Genomic DNA, 14,477 nt, shown 5'->3' on the forward strand with positions numbered 1-14,477 from the left:
TCCTCTTGCCTAAATAAATATATATACTCCCTTCATCATTATTTAGAAGGCATGGTTTCATTTACATGCATCTCCGGAATAAAAAAGGTTAAGACACGTAACATTCATTACTTAATTGATTAGGAGTAATTGTGGGTTGCATGCATAGTGAAAATGTTGGGTGTGTACCGGGATAAATAAGCTTCATGCATCAGGATTTTTCATTTAGTCGTTGTGTGAGTTATTGTTATTTCCTCAAATAATTAGACGCCGTGGGGTTATTGTATGAACTCTTACAAAAAAATTAGAGTCAATCATGATTCACCTCATGCGCTTTTTCTAAACTACTCCCTCCTTTTTTAAATATAAGACTTTTTAGAGATTTCACTATGGATTACTCCCTCCGTTCCTAAATATAAGTCTTTTAAACGATTTCACTAAATGTCTACATACGAAGCAAAATGATTGAATGTACACTCTAAAGTATGTCTATATACATCCGTATGTAGTCCAGTAGTGAAATCTCTACAAAGACTTATATTTAGGAACGGAGGGAGTACATACAAAGCAAAAATGTGTGAATCTACACTCTAAAATATGTCTATATACATCCATATGTAATCTATAGTGAAATCTTTAAAAGATCTTACATTTAAAAACGGATGGAGTATGAGACGGATGGAGTATTCAATGTCTTTTCATTAGATCTGGCGAATTAACGCGCCATTTACTAAAAGCAAGTTGCTCAAGAAATTAAACCAAGGATGATCCGCCGATCTTGATCTTGGCAAAGTTAATACTTCATAACTGACAAAAAAGTCAATGCTTCACAAAACAACTACGTGTTGAGCAGTAATCCAGGGTACCAACAAACTTGTGCATTTAGTTTATGGTGCAAGTAGAATTGTCAATCAACTCAAGCTATTCTTGTCTATTGTTTTCTTAGCCAAATTTTAACATGATACGGTTTACATAATAGTTGTCCATACATATAATTAAGTTTCGATCTACCCTCCACTCGCAGCTAGCTAGCCTATAAATAGTTTAGGCGCGCTCCATCATGTAGCAAGGCACCGGCTAGCTTATTCGCATCTGTTATCTTGACACCTTCTCTTGCTCCACATATCCAGCTAGACAAAGCTTGCTCGGCAACAATGGCTGCAGGTGTAGCTTCCTTTCTTGCTGCTATTGCTGTTTTCTCCATGCTGATTATATCATCCCTAGGGAATCTAAAGCCTTTATGCAGCGACTGTGGGACGTTGTGCGGTACCAACTGCAACGCCGAGGCTAATACCTCCTGCAGCGCTAACTGTTACAACCCTCGGGAGGACTGCCAGAAGCAGGTTTTCGAGGGGTGCACCAGAGATGGTTTCTGCTGCAGTAGCAACGGCACTTGCACTTGTGACTGCAACACCATAGCTCAAGAACGTTGCAGCAGCGTCACCGATGGCTATGTACGTTGTGAATCTTGCAAGCGCGGCTTGTTCGACCAGTGCTATCCCACCTGTGTCAGCGACTGCAACACCAACTGCAAGAAGAAAGGGTGCGACGCATAGGAATAACATGCATGTAATCGATCGAGTGCCTTGCACAGGAAACAAAATGGCTCCTTGTAGTCATAAGTAGATTGGTTTTTATAGTCGCCATGGCCTGGTTTCGTGGGATATCACAACAGGAATGGGTCGTGGCACGTCTCCTCCGGCTTTTTTGGTTGTTATTTGTGCGCCCACCAAGTACTCACCGGCTTGTATACATCAGCTTGTCCAACCAAGTATCCATTTGTGTGTCATTGTACTATTATCCAAGAATATTTGGAATTAATGTGAGGCGTGCCTTTGCCGTGCCATTTATTCTCATTAATTCTTGCGGGGAATTCCTCTTCACATTCTACTAATTATTCAGCAAAGCTTGCAAGAACAACATAGCCTGTGCAGCAAATTACTAGTATGAACATGTAAGTCAAGTACTTGACTGCTCCTACCGCTTAGATGCATGAACTGACTTCACTACTGTTTGAGCAGCCCAATCTCCATGTCACGGAGATAAACATTGTGGAATCATTAACTTCACTTGGACAGTTTCAGGTGTAGCTGTCATGGGATGTCGCCTGCATGGTGACGGTGTCCCGGGCCAGGGGTCCCTCGCTATGTCGGTTCCCGGCCTCATGGGCCGACTGATGACCCTTCTGTTGTTTCCATCCCCGGCCACTTTGGAACACCGGGTGCAAATTATAGGAAAACCCTGAAGACTTGCCGTAGAATCTGAAGATACCGGAGCTGTGGAGGACATGATGTTTCTGGATCGTTCTCAAATGAGCTCGGGTAAACTGTAAATTCGAAAATTATTTCTAAAATGTTCAAACAAATCTGAATTTTTTTTGTCGCACACTTTAACAAATGTTGTAAGATCGAGCTTGCAAAGTTTCAACATGAAATCACATTTGTGGAAATCATGGCAAAAAAAAAATTGTAACTCTGAAAATGCTACTTTTGAAAGCATTTTGGAGCACCAATTTTGTTTTTTTGCCACGACTTCCATAAATGTGATTTTGTACTGAAATTTTTTCAAGATCTTAGAACATTTGTCAAAGTTTGCCCTAAAAAAATTAGAATTTTTTGAACATTATAATATTTTTTTTATTTTACTGTTCATAGAAGCTCATTTGAGCTCGGGTGTAGAAGGACACTCTCCAGCTGTGGAGGACTCTACCTCCACAGACATAGCCGGTTAGGAACTATAACATTACGACCCTTAGTATGATATATAGGCTGGGGCCAGGCCCATCTATAGACACATTGCAATCCCTTGGTATTCATCTGTACACAACCTAACACAATTTATATAAGCAGGAGGAGGGTATTACCTCCACCATGAGAACCCGAACCAAGTTAAAACCATATCCCCTATTACTATCCTGCCCAGTCACCTAGCTAGAATACCCTACCGAGGGATTTGCTAGATTTAGTTCCAACACATGGTTAAACAATCTTTGCCGCGATCTAACCGAGTGTAGACTTTTTCGAGGAGGAGGGTCTAACATAATACTTAGTTTGCGGTATGAACTAAAGTCTGTTCACGCATGTTCTCTAGATTATTATGTGCACATCACACCCTTGATGGATGCACGATGCATGTACTGGAAGTTCCTTCGTCCCTGTTCTCCTCAAAAGTCAATTCAATTTGCCAAAAAAAATATCCATAGTCAATTGATGCAATCTTGCAATAAATGTGCCATTTACTAAAAACAAGTTGCTCAAGTAATTTAAAAGTCAATGAATCCTCCCATCTCGATCTTGTCAAAGTCGATGCATCGTAACCAGCAAAAAAGTTCAATGCTTCATAAAACAACTACGTGTTGAGCAGTAATCCGGAGTACCAAAACTTGTGCATTTAGTTTATGATCCAAGTTGAACTGTCAAGCCATTCAAGTGATTTTTATCTAGTTAAAGGAAGTCTTCAAACATTAGTGTTTTTTTATATATGTGCCAAAACAGTGTTATCATACCATTTTAATACAACTTTCTTTTGATTCCAATGTAGAAGATGTTCAATATGTCCTCGGATTTAATAGAGCCCATTGAAGGAAAATATGATATACTCCTCCACAAGCCAACTTCCATTGTTCTTTTAGCCAAATTGTAACATGGTGTGGTTTACCATAGATAGTCATCCATCCATACAATTAAGTTTAGATGTACCCTCCACTGAAAGCTTGCCTAGTAGCCTATGAATAGTTGCAGGTGCTCAATCATATAGCAAGCCACCAGCCATCTTATTTCCATCTCTTATCTTGCGCCCATCTCTTGCTCCACATATCTAGCTACCTCTGTAGCTACACAAAGCTTGCTCGGCAACAATGGCCGCAGGTGGAGCTTGCCTTCTTGCTGCTCTTGCTGTTTTCTCCATGCTGATCATGTCATCCGTGGGGAATCCCAAGCCTTTATGCAGTGACTGTGGGACGTTGTGCAGTACCAACTGCACCGCGGAGGCTAAAACCTCCTGCAGCGGCTACTGTGACTATAGCCCTCGGGAGGGCTGCGAGAGGCAAGTTTTTGAGCGGTGCACTAGAGATGGTACCTGCTGCACCAGCAACGGTACATGCACTTGTGACTGCAACACCGTAGCTCAAAATTCTTGCACGGGGGTCACCGACAACTACACAGATTGCCAAGCTTGCACGCAAGGCATGTTCGACCATTGCTATCCCACCTGTGTCAGCGACTGCAACAACAACTGCAAGAAGAAAGGGTGCCATGCATAAGAAAGGGTGCAAGGCATGCTCGACTATTGTTGTTGTGCTTGTACCTAGTTTTCTTTAACCTTTTTTATATTTATCTTGCATTTTGTGTAAACTCCAAGACCATGTTTTGTGGGATGGGATAGGAGGAATGGGTAATTATGTTTAGCTGGGGATTTGCATTTTGTTTAATTATACTGAATAATAATATGGAATGGTATAAAATTTCTCTAAGTTAATGCGATGTGAAAGTATGGTTGTGAAATGTTGCTTCTTCCATAGAGCTGATTTGTTCATTCACCTGTATACATCAGCATGTCCATGCAAGTGCGCAGTTGTGTATTTTTGTAGTATCCAGCAATACTGGAAGGCGATGTGCGCCTTCGCCATAATCATTGTTGAGGTAATTGTTCTTTCTTACTATTAAGTGCACGGCACACCCCTGATAAAATGCATGACGAACGTACCAGATGTACTTTTGCCCCCAAAATATCATGCTACGTGATAGAACCTATAAATCACATCAATCACAGGGATGCTCAGTCTCATAGATGAAATTAGCAATAGTTCGCATGTCACATGATGCACCGAGCTTTGCGGCTTGCCCTGATTTGCAATTAACACGGCCATGTTTGCCCCGCTACCAGACTAATTAAAATAAATGAAGAGTTCAAGATGGGAGCTCGAGAACACCAAATTATAGTCAATTCATGTGATCTGGACAGTAGGACCAACTAATGCACCACTTAGTAAAAGCCAGTTGCAAGTAAATCTGGGACCAATCCACCGATCTTGATCTTGTCAAAGTCAATGCTTCGTTAAACAACTTTGTTTTCAGTACTATAATTAAACTTGTGCGTTAATGTCTATGTCAACTGGTCATGCTGGTCAGTATAAGAGGGTGTTTGGATACGTTTTAGTCCCATGACTAAAAGTAATGAGACTAATAGAGGGTGTTTGGATCACTAGTGACTAGAGACTAGAGACTAGTAGTAGTCACCTTTAGTCAGTAAACCTCCAAACACCCCTGACTAATGGGTGACTAAAACTAGTTTAGTCCCTAGTCACCCCACCCCCAACTAAAAGTGACTAAAGTCTCTTCTCCAATTAATGGCTCATCCTCCCATGCTGGCACGCCAATGGAAGGGAGATAAATGAGAATAATTTAATACAGAGACATTTAATGCTGACTAGTAGTAGTCATCTTCCAAACAGGGTCTGACTAAAAACTTCTAGTCTGACTACTACTAGTCACATGACTAGAGAGTATCCAAACACCCTCTAAAACTTGCTAGTCTCACCCATGCTTGAATCCAAGTACTAAAAAGACTACAATCAAGTTAATAAGCATTTATTATCCTCCAAACCCTCCAATCCCGAACTTACATGAGGAGTTAAATGAGGAGAGAGAGGACTAATGCACATTTTAGTAGGGGTACCCCTGACTAAAAGATTTTAGCCTCAGGACTAGTTTTAGTCTCTCTTTAGTCAGGGGTGCTTGGAACTTTAGCCTCTTAAAGAGACTAGTTTTAGTCAGACTAGTTTAAGTCTTTTGGATCCAAGCACGCTCTAATAATATGGAATGGTATTAAACTTGTTTTCAGTATAATAATATGGAATGGTATTAAATTTCTCTAAGTTCATGCTGGTCATGTCTTCCTTGGGAATCCAAGGTCTTTATGCAGCGACTGCGACCCGCAATGCAGTACCAACTGCACGTCTGCACCGCAGAGGCTGAAACCTCATGCATAAGCTACTGCGATTTCAGCCCTCAGCGGGACTGCGAGAGGCAGGTCACAGAGCGGTGCACCGTAGATGGTGTCTGCTGTAGTAGCAACGGGACGTGCACTTGTGCCTGCAACACCGTAGCTAAGAGTGGTTGCGAACGGGTGAGCGACAACTCCAGAAATTGCCATGCTTGCATGGGCGGCATCTTCGGCCAGTGTTGTTATCGCCCTTGTTACAACGACTACAGCAACAACTACAAGAACAAAGGGTGTGTTGGCTTTTGAACGTGTTTGGCTTTTGAACGTGCGTATGCAGCTGTACAGGCGTGCCTACGCCATTCTTTCTTCGGCCGGTTACTTGACGGAACTTGCGTAACTAGCGACACGAATAAAACTGATCGATGGATTTGATGGCTAAAGGCCCGTGTCGAGCCTTTGCTTAGTATTGCTTTTTGTTTTTCTGGTGTTACAATCAACACCCCTAGGGTGTCTTTTATACACGTTCACAAGGGACTATGGAAATAGACTAGGACTAGGAATCCTAATACTACTAGGACTCGGTTTGGCTTTCTTTCCTAATCCTAAAGAAACAACATGATTAACTTCTACATTCACCTCCTTAATCTTGTTGCTTGACTTCACTTCTTGCACTCCGACTTTCCTCCTCATCTCGATGAACTTCTGTCGACCGAGGGACTTGGTGAAAATATCGGCAAGTTGGTCTTTGGTGTTCACATGTTGAAGCTCGATTAACCCTTCTTCAATGCACTCCCGGATATGGTGGAACCGGGTATCTATGTGCTTGCTCCTTTCGTGATGAACCGGATTTTTGCACAACGAGATTGCAGCTTGGTTATCGATCTTCAGTGACACCTTCTGCACCTCCCGCTTTGCAAGAATAGCTAGGAGTCTTCTCAGCCACACTGCTTGACAAGCCGCCGTGCTTTCCGTTATGTATTCTGCCTCGCATGAAGACAGTGCCACCACCTTTTGCTTCTGAGAATTCCAGCTAATCGAATTCGGGCCAAGGTAGAAAACCATGCCCGTTGTGCTTTTTCGGTCATCAACGTCACCTGCCATGTCGCTATCTGAATATCCACGAAGGACCAATCCTTCCTTTCCCTTTCTGTACGTGCAGCCAAGATTAATTGTGCCTTTCACATAGCGTAGAATTTGATTGACCGCGCTCATGTGTTCGGTTGTCGGATTCTCCATGAAACGACTCACGATCCCGACTGAATAAGCCAAGTCAGGTCGGGTATGCATCAAGTATCTTAGGCTACCCACAACGCTTCGATACATTGTGGTGTCCACCGGCGGATTTGAGCTACGCTTGCTCAACTTGTGAGGTTGGTTCATTGGAACTTGTGTCTCGTAGCAATCTGACATGCCACACTTTTCTAATAACTTGACCCATAAGCCGATTGACATAGGGAAATCTCTCCGGAGCTTTGCTTCACTTCGATGCCCAAGTAATAGCTGAGTAATCCCAGATCACTCATGCTAAACTTGTTCTTCATTTGCGCCTTGAAACGTTCAATTTCTTTTACGATATCTCCGGTGATAATCAGATAGTCGACATAAACTCCAACTAGCAGGTTTGAGCCTTTGGAGTTCTTTGTATAGACTGCGTGCTCGAGGGGACATCTCTTGAACCCGAGCGAGACCAGACTTCGGTCTAACTTTCAGTTCCAAGCTCTTGGCGCTTGCTTCAACCCGTAAAGTGCCTTCTTGAGCTTGTAAACTTTCCCTTCTTCGCCTTTCTTCTCGTAGCCGAGGGGTTGTTCCACGTACACTTCTTCTGTGAGATCGCCGTTGAGGAAAGCGGATTTAACATCCATATGATGAACCTTCCAATCCTCTTGTGCTGCCAAAGCTAGGAGCACTCTCACCGTCTCGATTCGAGCAACCGGTGCAAACACCTCATCATAGTCAACTCCTTGACGTTGTACGTAGCCCTTTGCAACGAGTCTTGCCTTGTACTTCACAATGGCACCCTCCGTGTCCTTCTTTAACTTGTAAACCCACTTCAAACCTATCGTCTTTTGGTTTGGAGGTCGGGTTACCAAAGTCCACGTGCCATTGCTCTCAATTGCCTTCATCTCCTCATCCATGGCGTGCGTCCAGCTAGGACTTTTGCTCACCTCTATGAAGTTCGCCGGCTCCTCAACTCCGAACAGACATAGTCCGGAGTACTCGAGCGTAACTGGCTTTGTGTACTTGTAGACTTTCTTGAGGGTCTTGTAGCGACGAGGCCATGAGGAGTCCGTTGTGGCTTGCGAAGGAGGTGACACAAATTGTGTCGGTGTTGATGCACTTGAGGAAGACGGCTGAGACCTTGGTGTGTCATCGACATCCGTGTCGTCGGCGTAGTCGTCGTGACCGTGACCATCATCTTGATTGTCGTCGTCACTATGCGCCTCGTTGTCGATGTTTTCGTCGAGATCTCCGCCTATGTCGTGCGTGGCGTTGTCGCTATTTCCTTGCGACCTATGCGCGTCGTCGTCGGTGTCGGCACCATGATGATCACTACCATTGTGGTCACCTTGGTTGGCCGTCTTGCCAACCACCTGGACATCCTCCCCTGCATCATCATCAGTTGGAAATTCAACTGCAAATATGTTACTGTTTGGAGCATCGTCGGCTGCGGCGCTCCAATTCCACGCTTGGTTTTCTTCAAACACGATGTCGCGTGAAATCCGTAGACGCTTGGTTTGTGGATCGTAGAAACGGTATGCCTTGGTGCTAGAACTGCTCTCGTATCCGATGAACACCATCTTGGTGCTACGATCGGCAAGCTTTGAGAGGTGCGGCTCCGCCGTCTTCACATGTGCCACGCACCCGAATGTCCGTAGATGAGACACATTCGGCTTACGTCCGTAAATTGCTTCATACGGAGTCTTGCCGATCACCGCCTTTGTTGGAGCCCGGTTGAGAAGATAGACCGCCGTCGAGACAGCTTCTCCCCAAAAAGTCCCCGGCAGGTTCTTGCTCTTGAGTAAACTCCTTTCCATGTCAACGACGGTTCGATTGCGCCTTTGAACGACCCCATTCCGCTGCGGCGTGTAAGGTGCCGTGAGGAACCTCTTTATGCCAATCTTCTCACAGTAGTCGTTGAACTCATTCGACGTAAACTCTCCGCCGCGATCTGTCCGTAGAGCGCGAACCTTCAGCTTGTGTTCCATCTCTGTTGCAGCCTTCAACTTCTTGAACGCTTCAAACGCCTCATCTTTAGATCGTAGGAGAATGACCCACATATATCTCGAGTAGTCGTCTACCACAAGGAAGAAATACTTCTTTCCAGCGTGAGTTGCCGGGGTGATAGGGCCACATAGATCACTATGGAGCAGCTCGAGTGCATCACTTGCACGATAGGTAGACTCAGCAGGGAATGGCCTGCGGTGCTATTTTCCAACCAAGCACCCGTCACATACTCGATCAACATGGTCGATAACTGGCATCCCGGATACCATCTCCATCTTTGACATCTTCTTCAAGGCGTAGAAGTTAACGTGTCCAAATCTAGCATGCCATAACCACGAATCATCATCACTCTTGACAAGCCAACACTCCGGTTGAGATTGATCAAGGTTGAGGATATAGAGACTATTCCGTGTGCGATTAACACGAGCTAGCACGTTTCGGAGGTTGTCGAAGATCGTCATCACTCCGCTCTCTATATTCACCGTGCAACCATTCTCGTCAAGCTTCCCAATAAAGATGATGTTGTTGCGCAGCCGTGGGATGTAGTACACTCCGGTGAGTATGCGATGTTCGCCTGTGAGACCCTCAAAGAGGACAGATCCTTGCCCGCAAATCTCCATAGTTGAACCATCACCGAACTTGACCGAGCCTTCAACATCGTATTCCAGCTCGAGGAATTTCTCCTTGCATCCCGTCATGTGGTTACTGGCACCCGTGTCGAGATACCACGACACGTTCTGATCACCGGATAACTTTGGTGTCACTTTTTCCTCCTGAAGTAGCACCTTCCGGCTTGGTTTCACAACCACCGTTTCAGCGAGATCACAAACTTCGGCCATCAGAAGACCTGGACCTTCGTCTTCCTGCTTTGCCAAATTTGCCTTGATCTCCCGCTTGTTAGGCTTTGGACAATCCTTCGCAAAGTGACCCATCTTATTGCAGTTATAGCACTTGACCTCGGACAAGTCCAAGTCCGTGGTTTTTGCTCTTTAGATTGGCCTGCCTTACCACGACCTTGTGGTTTGCCTTTTCCTTTGCCTTTTCCGGTTTGTCCATCGCCCTTCGTGTTGCTTGAGCCTTCGCCACCGTCACGCCTTCCTTTGCTACTTGGGGCCTCCCAATCTGCGCGCGAGTACATGAGTTAGTCACTACCTCCTCCTTTGCCTTTTCGACAGCCACGAGCATTCTCTTCCCACGTCCACAGGCGTCCGATCGCCTCTGTTATGGTCATGTCGTCGATGTCGTAAAGTTGCTCGAGCGTGCCGATGATGTACGTGAATTTGTCAGTCACTGAACTGAAAAATTTCTCCACAATCTCGGTCTCCTTGAGCTTTGCACCAAGCGCGCGGATCTCTCCCACCAAAGTAGTAAGACACATGGCATAGTCGTTCACCGATTCAGTTTCCTCCATCTACAACTTGTGAAATTGGCGCTTCAGCACTTGTACCCGTGCCTTGGTGACGCGATCTTCTCCGATCCTCATCTCCTTGAGTGTGTTCCACGCCTCTCTTGCCGTCTTGAACACCGCCAATGTCATCAGCAAGGAATCCGGCACGGACTGGGCTACGGCGGCCATGGCACCTTCGTCGGACTCGTCATCGACATCGTCGTTCGTGATTGCCTGCCACACTCGGAGGGTTCGGAGAATAATCTTCATCTTCACCGCCCACACGCCGTAGTTGGCGTCGGTGAGCATCGGGTACTGGATGGAGATGTTGCGATGCGCCTGGACGTTGGCGCCGCTCGTTCCTCCACCACTGGTTGCTGACTTGACGCTCTGATACCAATTATTGGCTTTTGAACGTGTGTATGCAGCTGTACAGGCGTGCCTACGCGATTCTTGCTTCGGCCGGCTACTTGACGGAACTTGCGTAACTAGCGACACGAATAAAACTGATCGATGGATTTGATGGCTAAAGGCCCGTGTCGAGCCTTTGCTTTGTATTGCTTTTCGTTTTTCTGGTGTTACAATCAACACCCCTAGGGTGTCTTTTATACACGTCCACAAGCGACTATGGAAATAGACTAGGACTAGGAATCCTAATACTACTAGGACTCGGTTTGGCTTTCTTTCCTAATCCTAAAGAAACAACATGATTAACTTCTACAGGGTGCCACAACGCATAGGAATAACAACATGTAATTGGCTGCCAACATTGGATGGAAAATAGCATAACTCATTGTAGTCATGTGTAGATTTCTATGTTGGCGCCGCCTCCTCTTGTAATTTCCTCGAGCTGCGTCACACCACTCTTTTGTGGTCTTTCTCTCTCTTCTTTGGTTTCTCAAGAAACACAAGAATACACACGCATGGAAGAAGCCCAACTAACTTTGCAACGAGGCATTCTTCCCTGGTGTGCACAATGACTGCATTGTTTCTATCTCAGCCCTCACGGCCTCTTTCTCCATTCACTTGTACAAGACACCCACACGTATTGCCAAGGCAACAACCTGCCCGGTTCTTATGCCATGCACCGCACGACTTGATCCACTAACCAACTAACTCACCCACTAACAAACTATATGCATGCATTTGACTAAGCTAATCACACATGAGCACGTCTTAACACACAAAATACTAGCTTGTATGCACACACATGAGCACGTCTTTATGTGTGCACATTGCCGCTACTACTGCATGCATGAATCAAAATATAAATCTAGCACTAATAACAAGATTAGTTCCAACATTCTGTAGACACCATGTTTACAAAAAAGGTTGATGTACTGTATTGTTGCTGGCATTTATGTTGAAGAACAATAATGCTAGACCTATAAAGACTTACAAAGGTTACTTAACCTTCCAAACTAATTCTTTTCTCCCTCCCCCCACCCCCCCCCCCCTCCGCGATTTTTAGTGGGTGTGGGGGCCCTCATCCCCCAATTACCAATCACAATCCTACACATCAGTTTGTACGTAAAATTTTTAAGTAAGCCTTTGTAGATGTACCATTACTCGTTGAACAAAGCCGTGCTAAGATATTTATAACTATCTGCATGCGAATTTCTCTCTTTAATTAGTAGTATTCAGTTTCTTTCAAAAATCTAAATAGACGGTTATAAGTCAGATATGCCTTAGCGGTTTGATCCACAATATTTGTAGCATCCCACAAACAGATCGACAATGCATGAGACTCGCTCCAGGTTGTTAAGCCTTCATCCTTAACCAGCTAACTAAGTGAGTGACTTAACTGAAGAAAATGAGACCTAAACCTACTGAAGCCTCCTGGTTTATTTCCAATATGATCAGTATCAGCTGGGTGGATTTTTGGTAAGAAAGGAATCTTGCCACATGCAAATTGGGCTGCTAAACTCCAAATTAAGTAAAGTTAGTTCATGCATCTGAGAGGTAGGAATACTCAAGTACACTCAACTTGCATGTTAGTACGAATCTTTTGTACTATTAAGTGCATGATGTCACAGCCCTAATGTATGCTTGACGAAACCTATGAATCATGTCACATGATGGATGAATCACAAGGATGCTCGCAGATTATATTTAGGAGCCAAGCTAAACGAAATGCTGCACCGAACGATCTCGCCTTGTATGTGTCCACTGCTCCCGTACTAGTAAGTAATATTATACAAGATTAATCCCTCAAATAAAATACTATACAAGATTGACATACGTAGTAATTAAGATAGCAAAATAGAAAGTACATGCGACTTTGGCTAGACAAGACCAAATCAAAGTCAATTCATGCGATCTGGACAGTACGAGCAATTAATGTGCCACCGATTTAGATCTTGGCAAAAGTCAATAGTTGGTAGTAAAGAAGAACAATGCTACTCGCTCCGTTTCGGTTTATAAGGCTGCCCGTGATGGAAGTATCATAGGTAGTATCATGCATGCCAAGTAGGCAAATTTGATGATATGGCATAGAATTAAATAAAGAAAGAGAGGGTTGAGTATCATATCATGATACCGTATCATATTAAATGATGTGTTACTATGTGTCTTGCATGACAATAAATAAACTACCTTATGATACTAACATATGATACTATGCATTATGGATGTGGTATCATAGACTAGTATCATATGCATGATACTAGTATATGATACTACCCATTACAACCAGCCTAAGTCATTGTAGGTTTTGCATCGCAACCAAGACAAACAGGAAAACGAGAGTAAGTAATATTAATTTGCTAATTAATACCATTGCATGCAATGAATTGATCACTGCATGTAGTACTAGTTAGTCTCAAGTCATTAAAAACATACACATCGCATGTCTCTTATTGGTTGATTTCTTTATTCATGTCAAAAAAATAAGAAACAAGGTGAAAGTTAATGCATCATGCCTAAGTGTTTTAAGATTATTTGATTTTTGTAAGATGATTTATAAACCAAGACGGAAAGAGTACGTACACAGACGGGGCAGTTTTTGGTTGGCCATCAGTTGGGAAGTGGGCACCACCCTAGATTCAGAGGGGTGTAGTACAATCTCCGTAGGATTAACCTGTAGGTTTACCATTTTTTTGGTACTAAAACAACTACCTATACATCACTAATTCGGGGTACCAAAGCTTGTGCATTTAGTTGATGTTGCAATTCTATGTGCCAAGCTGGCTAGTGACGTTATTGTTATCCGCAATAAAATAAACTAATAAAGTCCACAACACATTAGTTCTTCCTATATATGTCCCAACACAATGTCAAGCTTTTTTAATACTACTCCCTCCAATCGGTGATCCACAAAAACGAAGTAATGAATTGGCTTTGTAATTAACACCCTTGAGTTTAGGAGAGATGAAGCCGACTTGTCAATATTTTATAGCCAAATTGTAACATGGAGCAGTTTACATTAGATCTACGCACTTGAGTTTAGATCTACGTACGCTCCACTCGTAGCTAGCCAGCCTACAAATAGTATAAGGCCCCGCATCATACGGTCACCAGCTAGCTTATTCGGATCTCTTACCTTGGGAGCTTCTCTCGCTCCACATATTTATCTCTCTAGCTACAAAGCTTGCTCGGCAACAATGGCTGCAGGTGGGGCTTCTTTTCTTGCTTTTGTTGTTATTTCCATGATGTTCATGTGTTCCCTTGGGCATCCGAGACCTTTATGCAGCGACTGTGGGGCACTATGCGGTACCAATTGCAGTGCAGAGGTTAAGACCTCCTGCAGCGATGAATGCAGCGGCGGTGCTCAGGCGAGCTGTCGGAGCGGGGTCTTCCAGCAGTGCACCGCAAACAGTATGTGTTGCAGTAGCAACGGCACATGTACTTGTGACTGCAACACCGTAGCTCAAAGTCGTTGTGTGGGGCTCGGCGACGGCTACACACGTTGTGAAGCTTGCATGCGTGGAACATCTGAACGGTG

The 14,477-nt window shown here is 44.1% G+C and overlaps 2 protein-coding genes across 2 annotated transcripts; both read left to right on the forward strand.

The window, feature by feature from the left end:
• Nucleotides 1-1,055: 1,055 nt before the first annotated feature.
• LOC123439100 (keratin-associated protein 5-9-like) lies at nucleotides 1,056-1,839 on the forward strand. The gene has a single exon (XM_045115847.1). It carries the CDS (start codon nucleotides 1,134-1,136, stop codon nucleotides 1,533-1,535), a length of 402 nt encoding a protein of 133 aa, XP_044971782.1. The 5' UTR covers nucleotides 1,056-1,133; the 3' UTR covers nucleotides 1,536-1,839.
• A 1,903-nt stretch (nucleotides 1,840-3,742) lies between these two features.
• LOC123439101 lies at nucleotides 3,743-4,472 on the forward strand. The gene has a single exon (XM_045115848.1). It carries the CDS (start codon nucleotides 3,836-3,838, stop codon nucleotides 4,238-4,240), a length of 405 nt encoding a protein of 134 aa, XP_044971783.1. The 5' UTR covers nucleotides 3,743-3,835; the 3' UTR covers nucleotides 4,241-4,472.
• The last annotated feature ends 10,005 nt before the right edge of the window (nucleotides 4,473-14,477 follow it).

This window comes from Hordeum vulgare, chromosome 3H (assembly GCF_904849725.1).
Source record: "Hordeum vulgare subsp. vulgare chromosome 3H, MorexV3_pseudomolecules_assembly, whole genome shotgun sequence".
NCBI lineage: Eukaryota > Viridiplantae > Streptophyta > Magnoliopsida > Poales > Poaceae > Hordeum > Hordeum vulgare.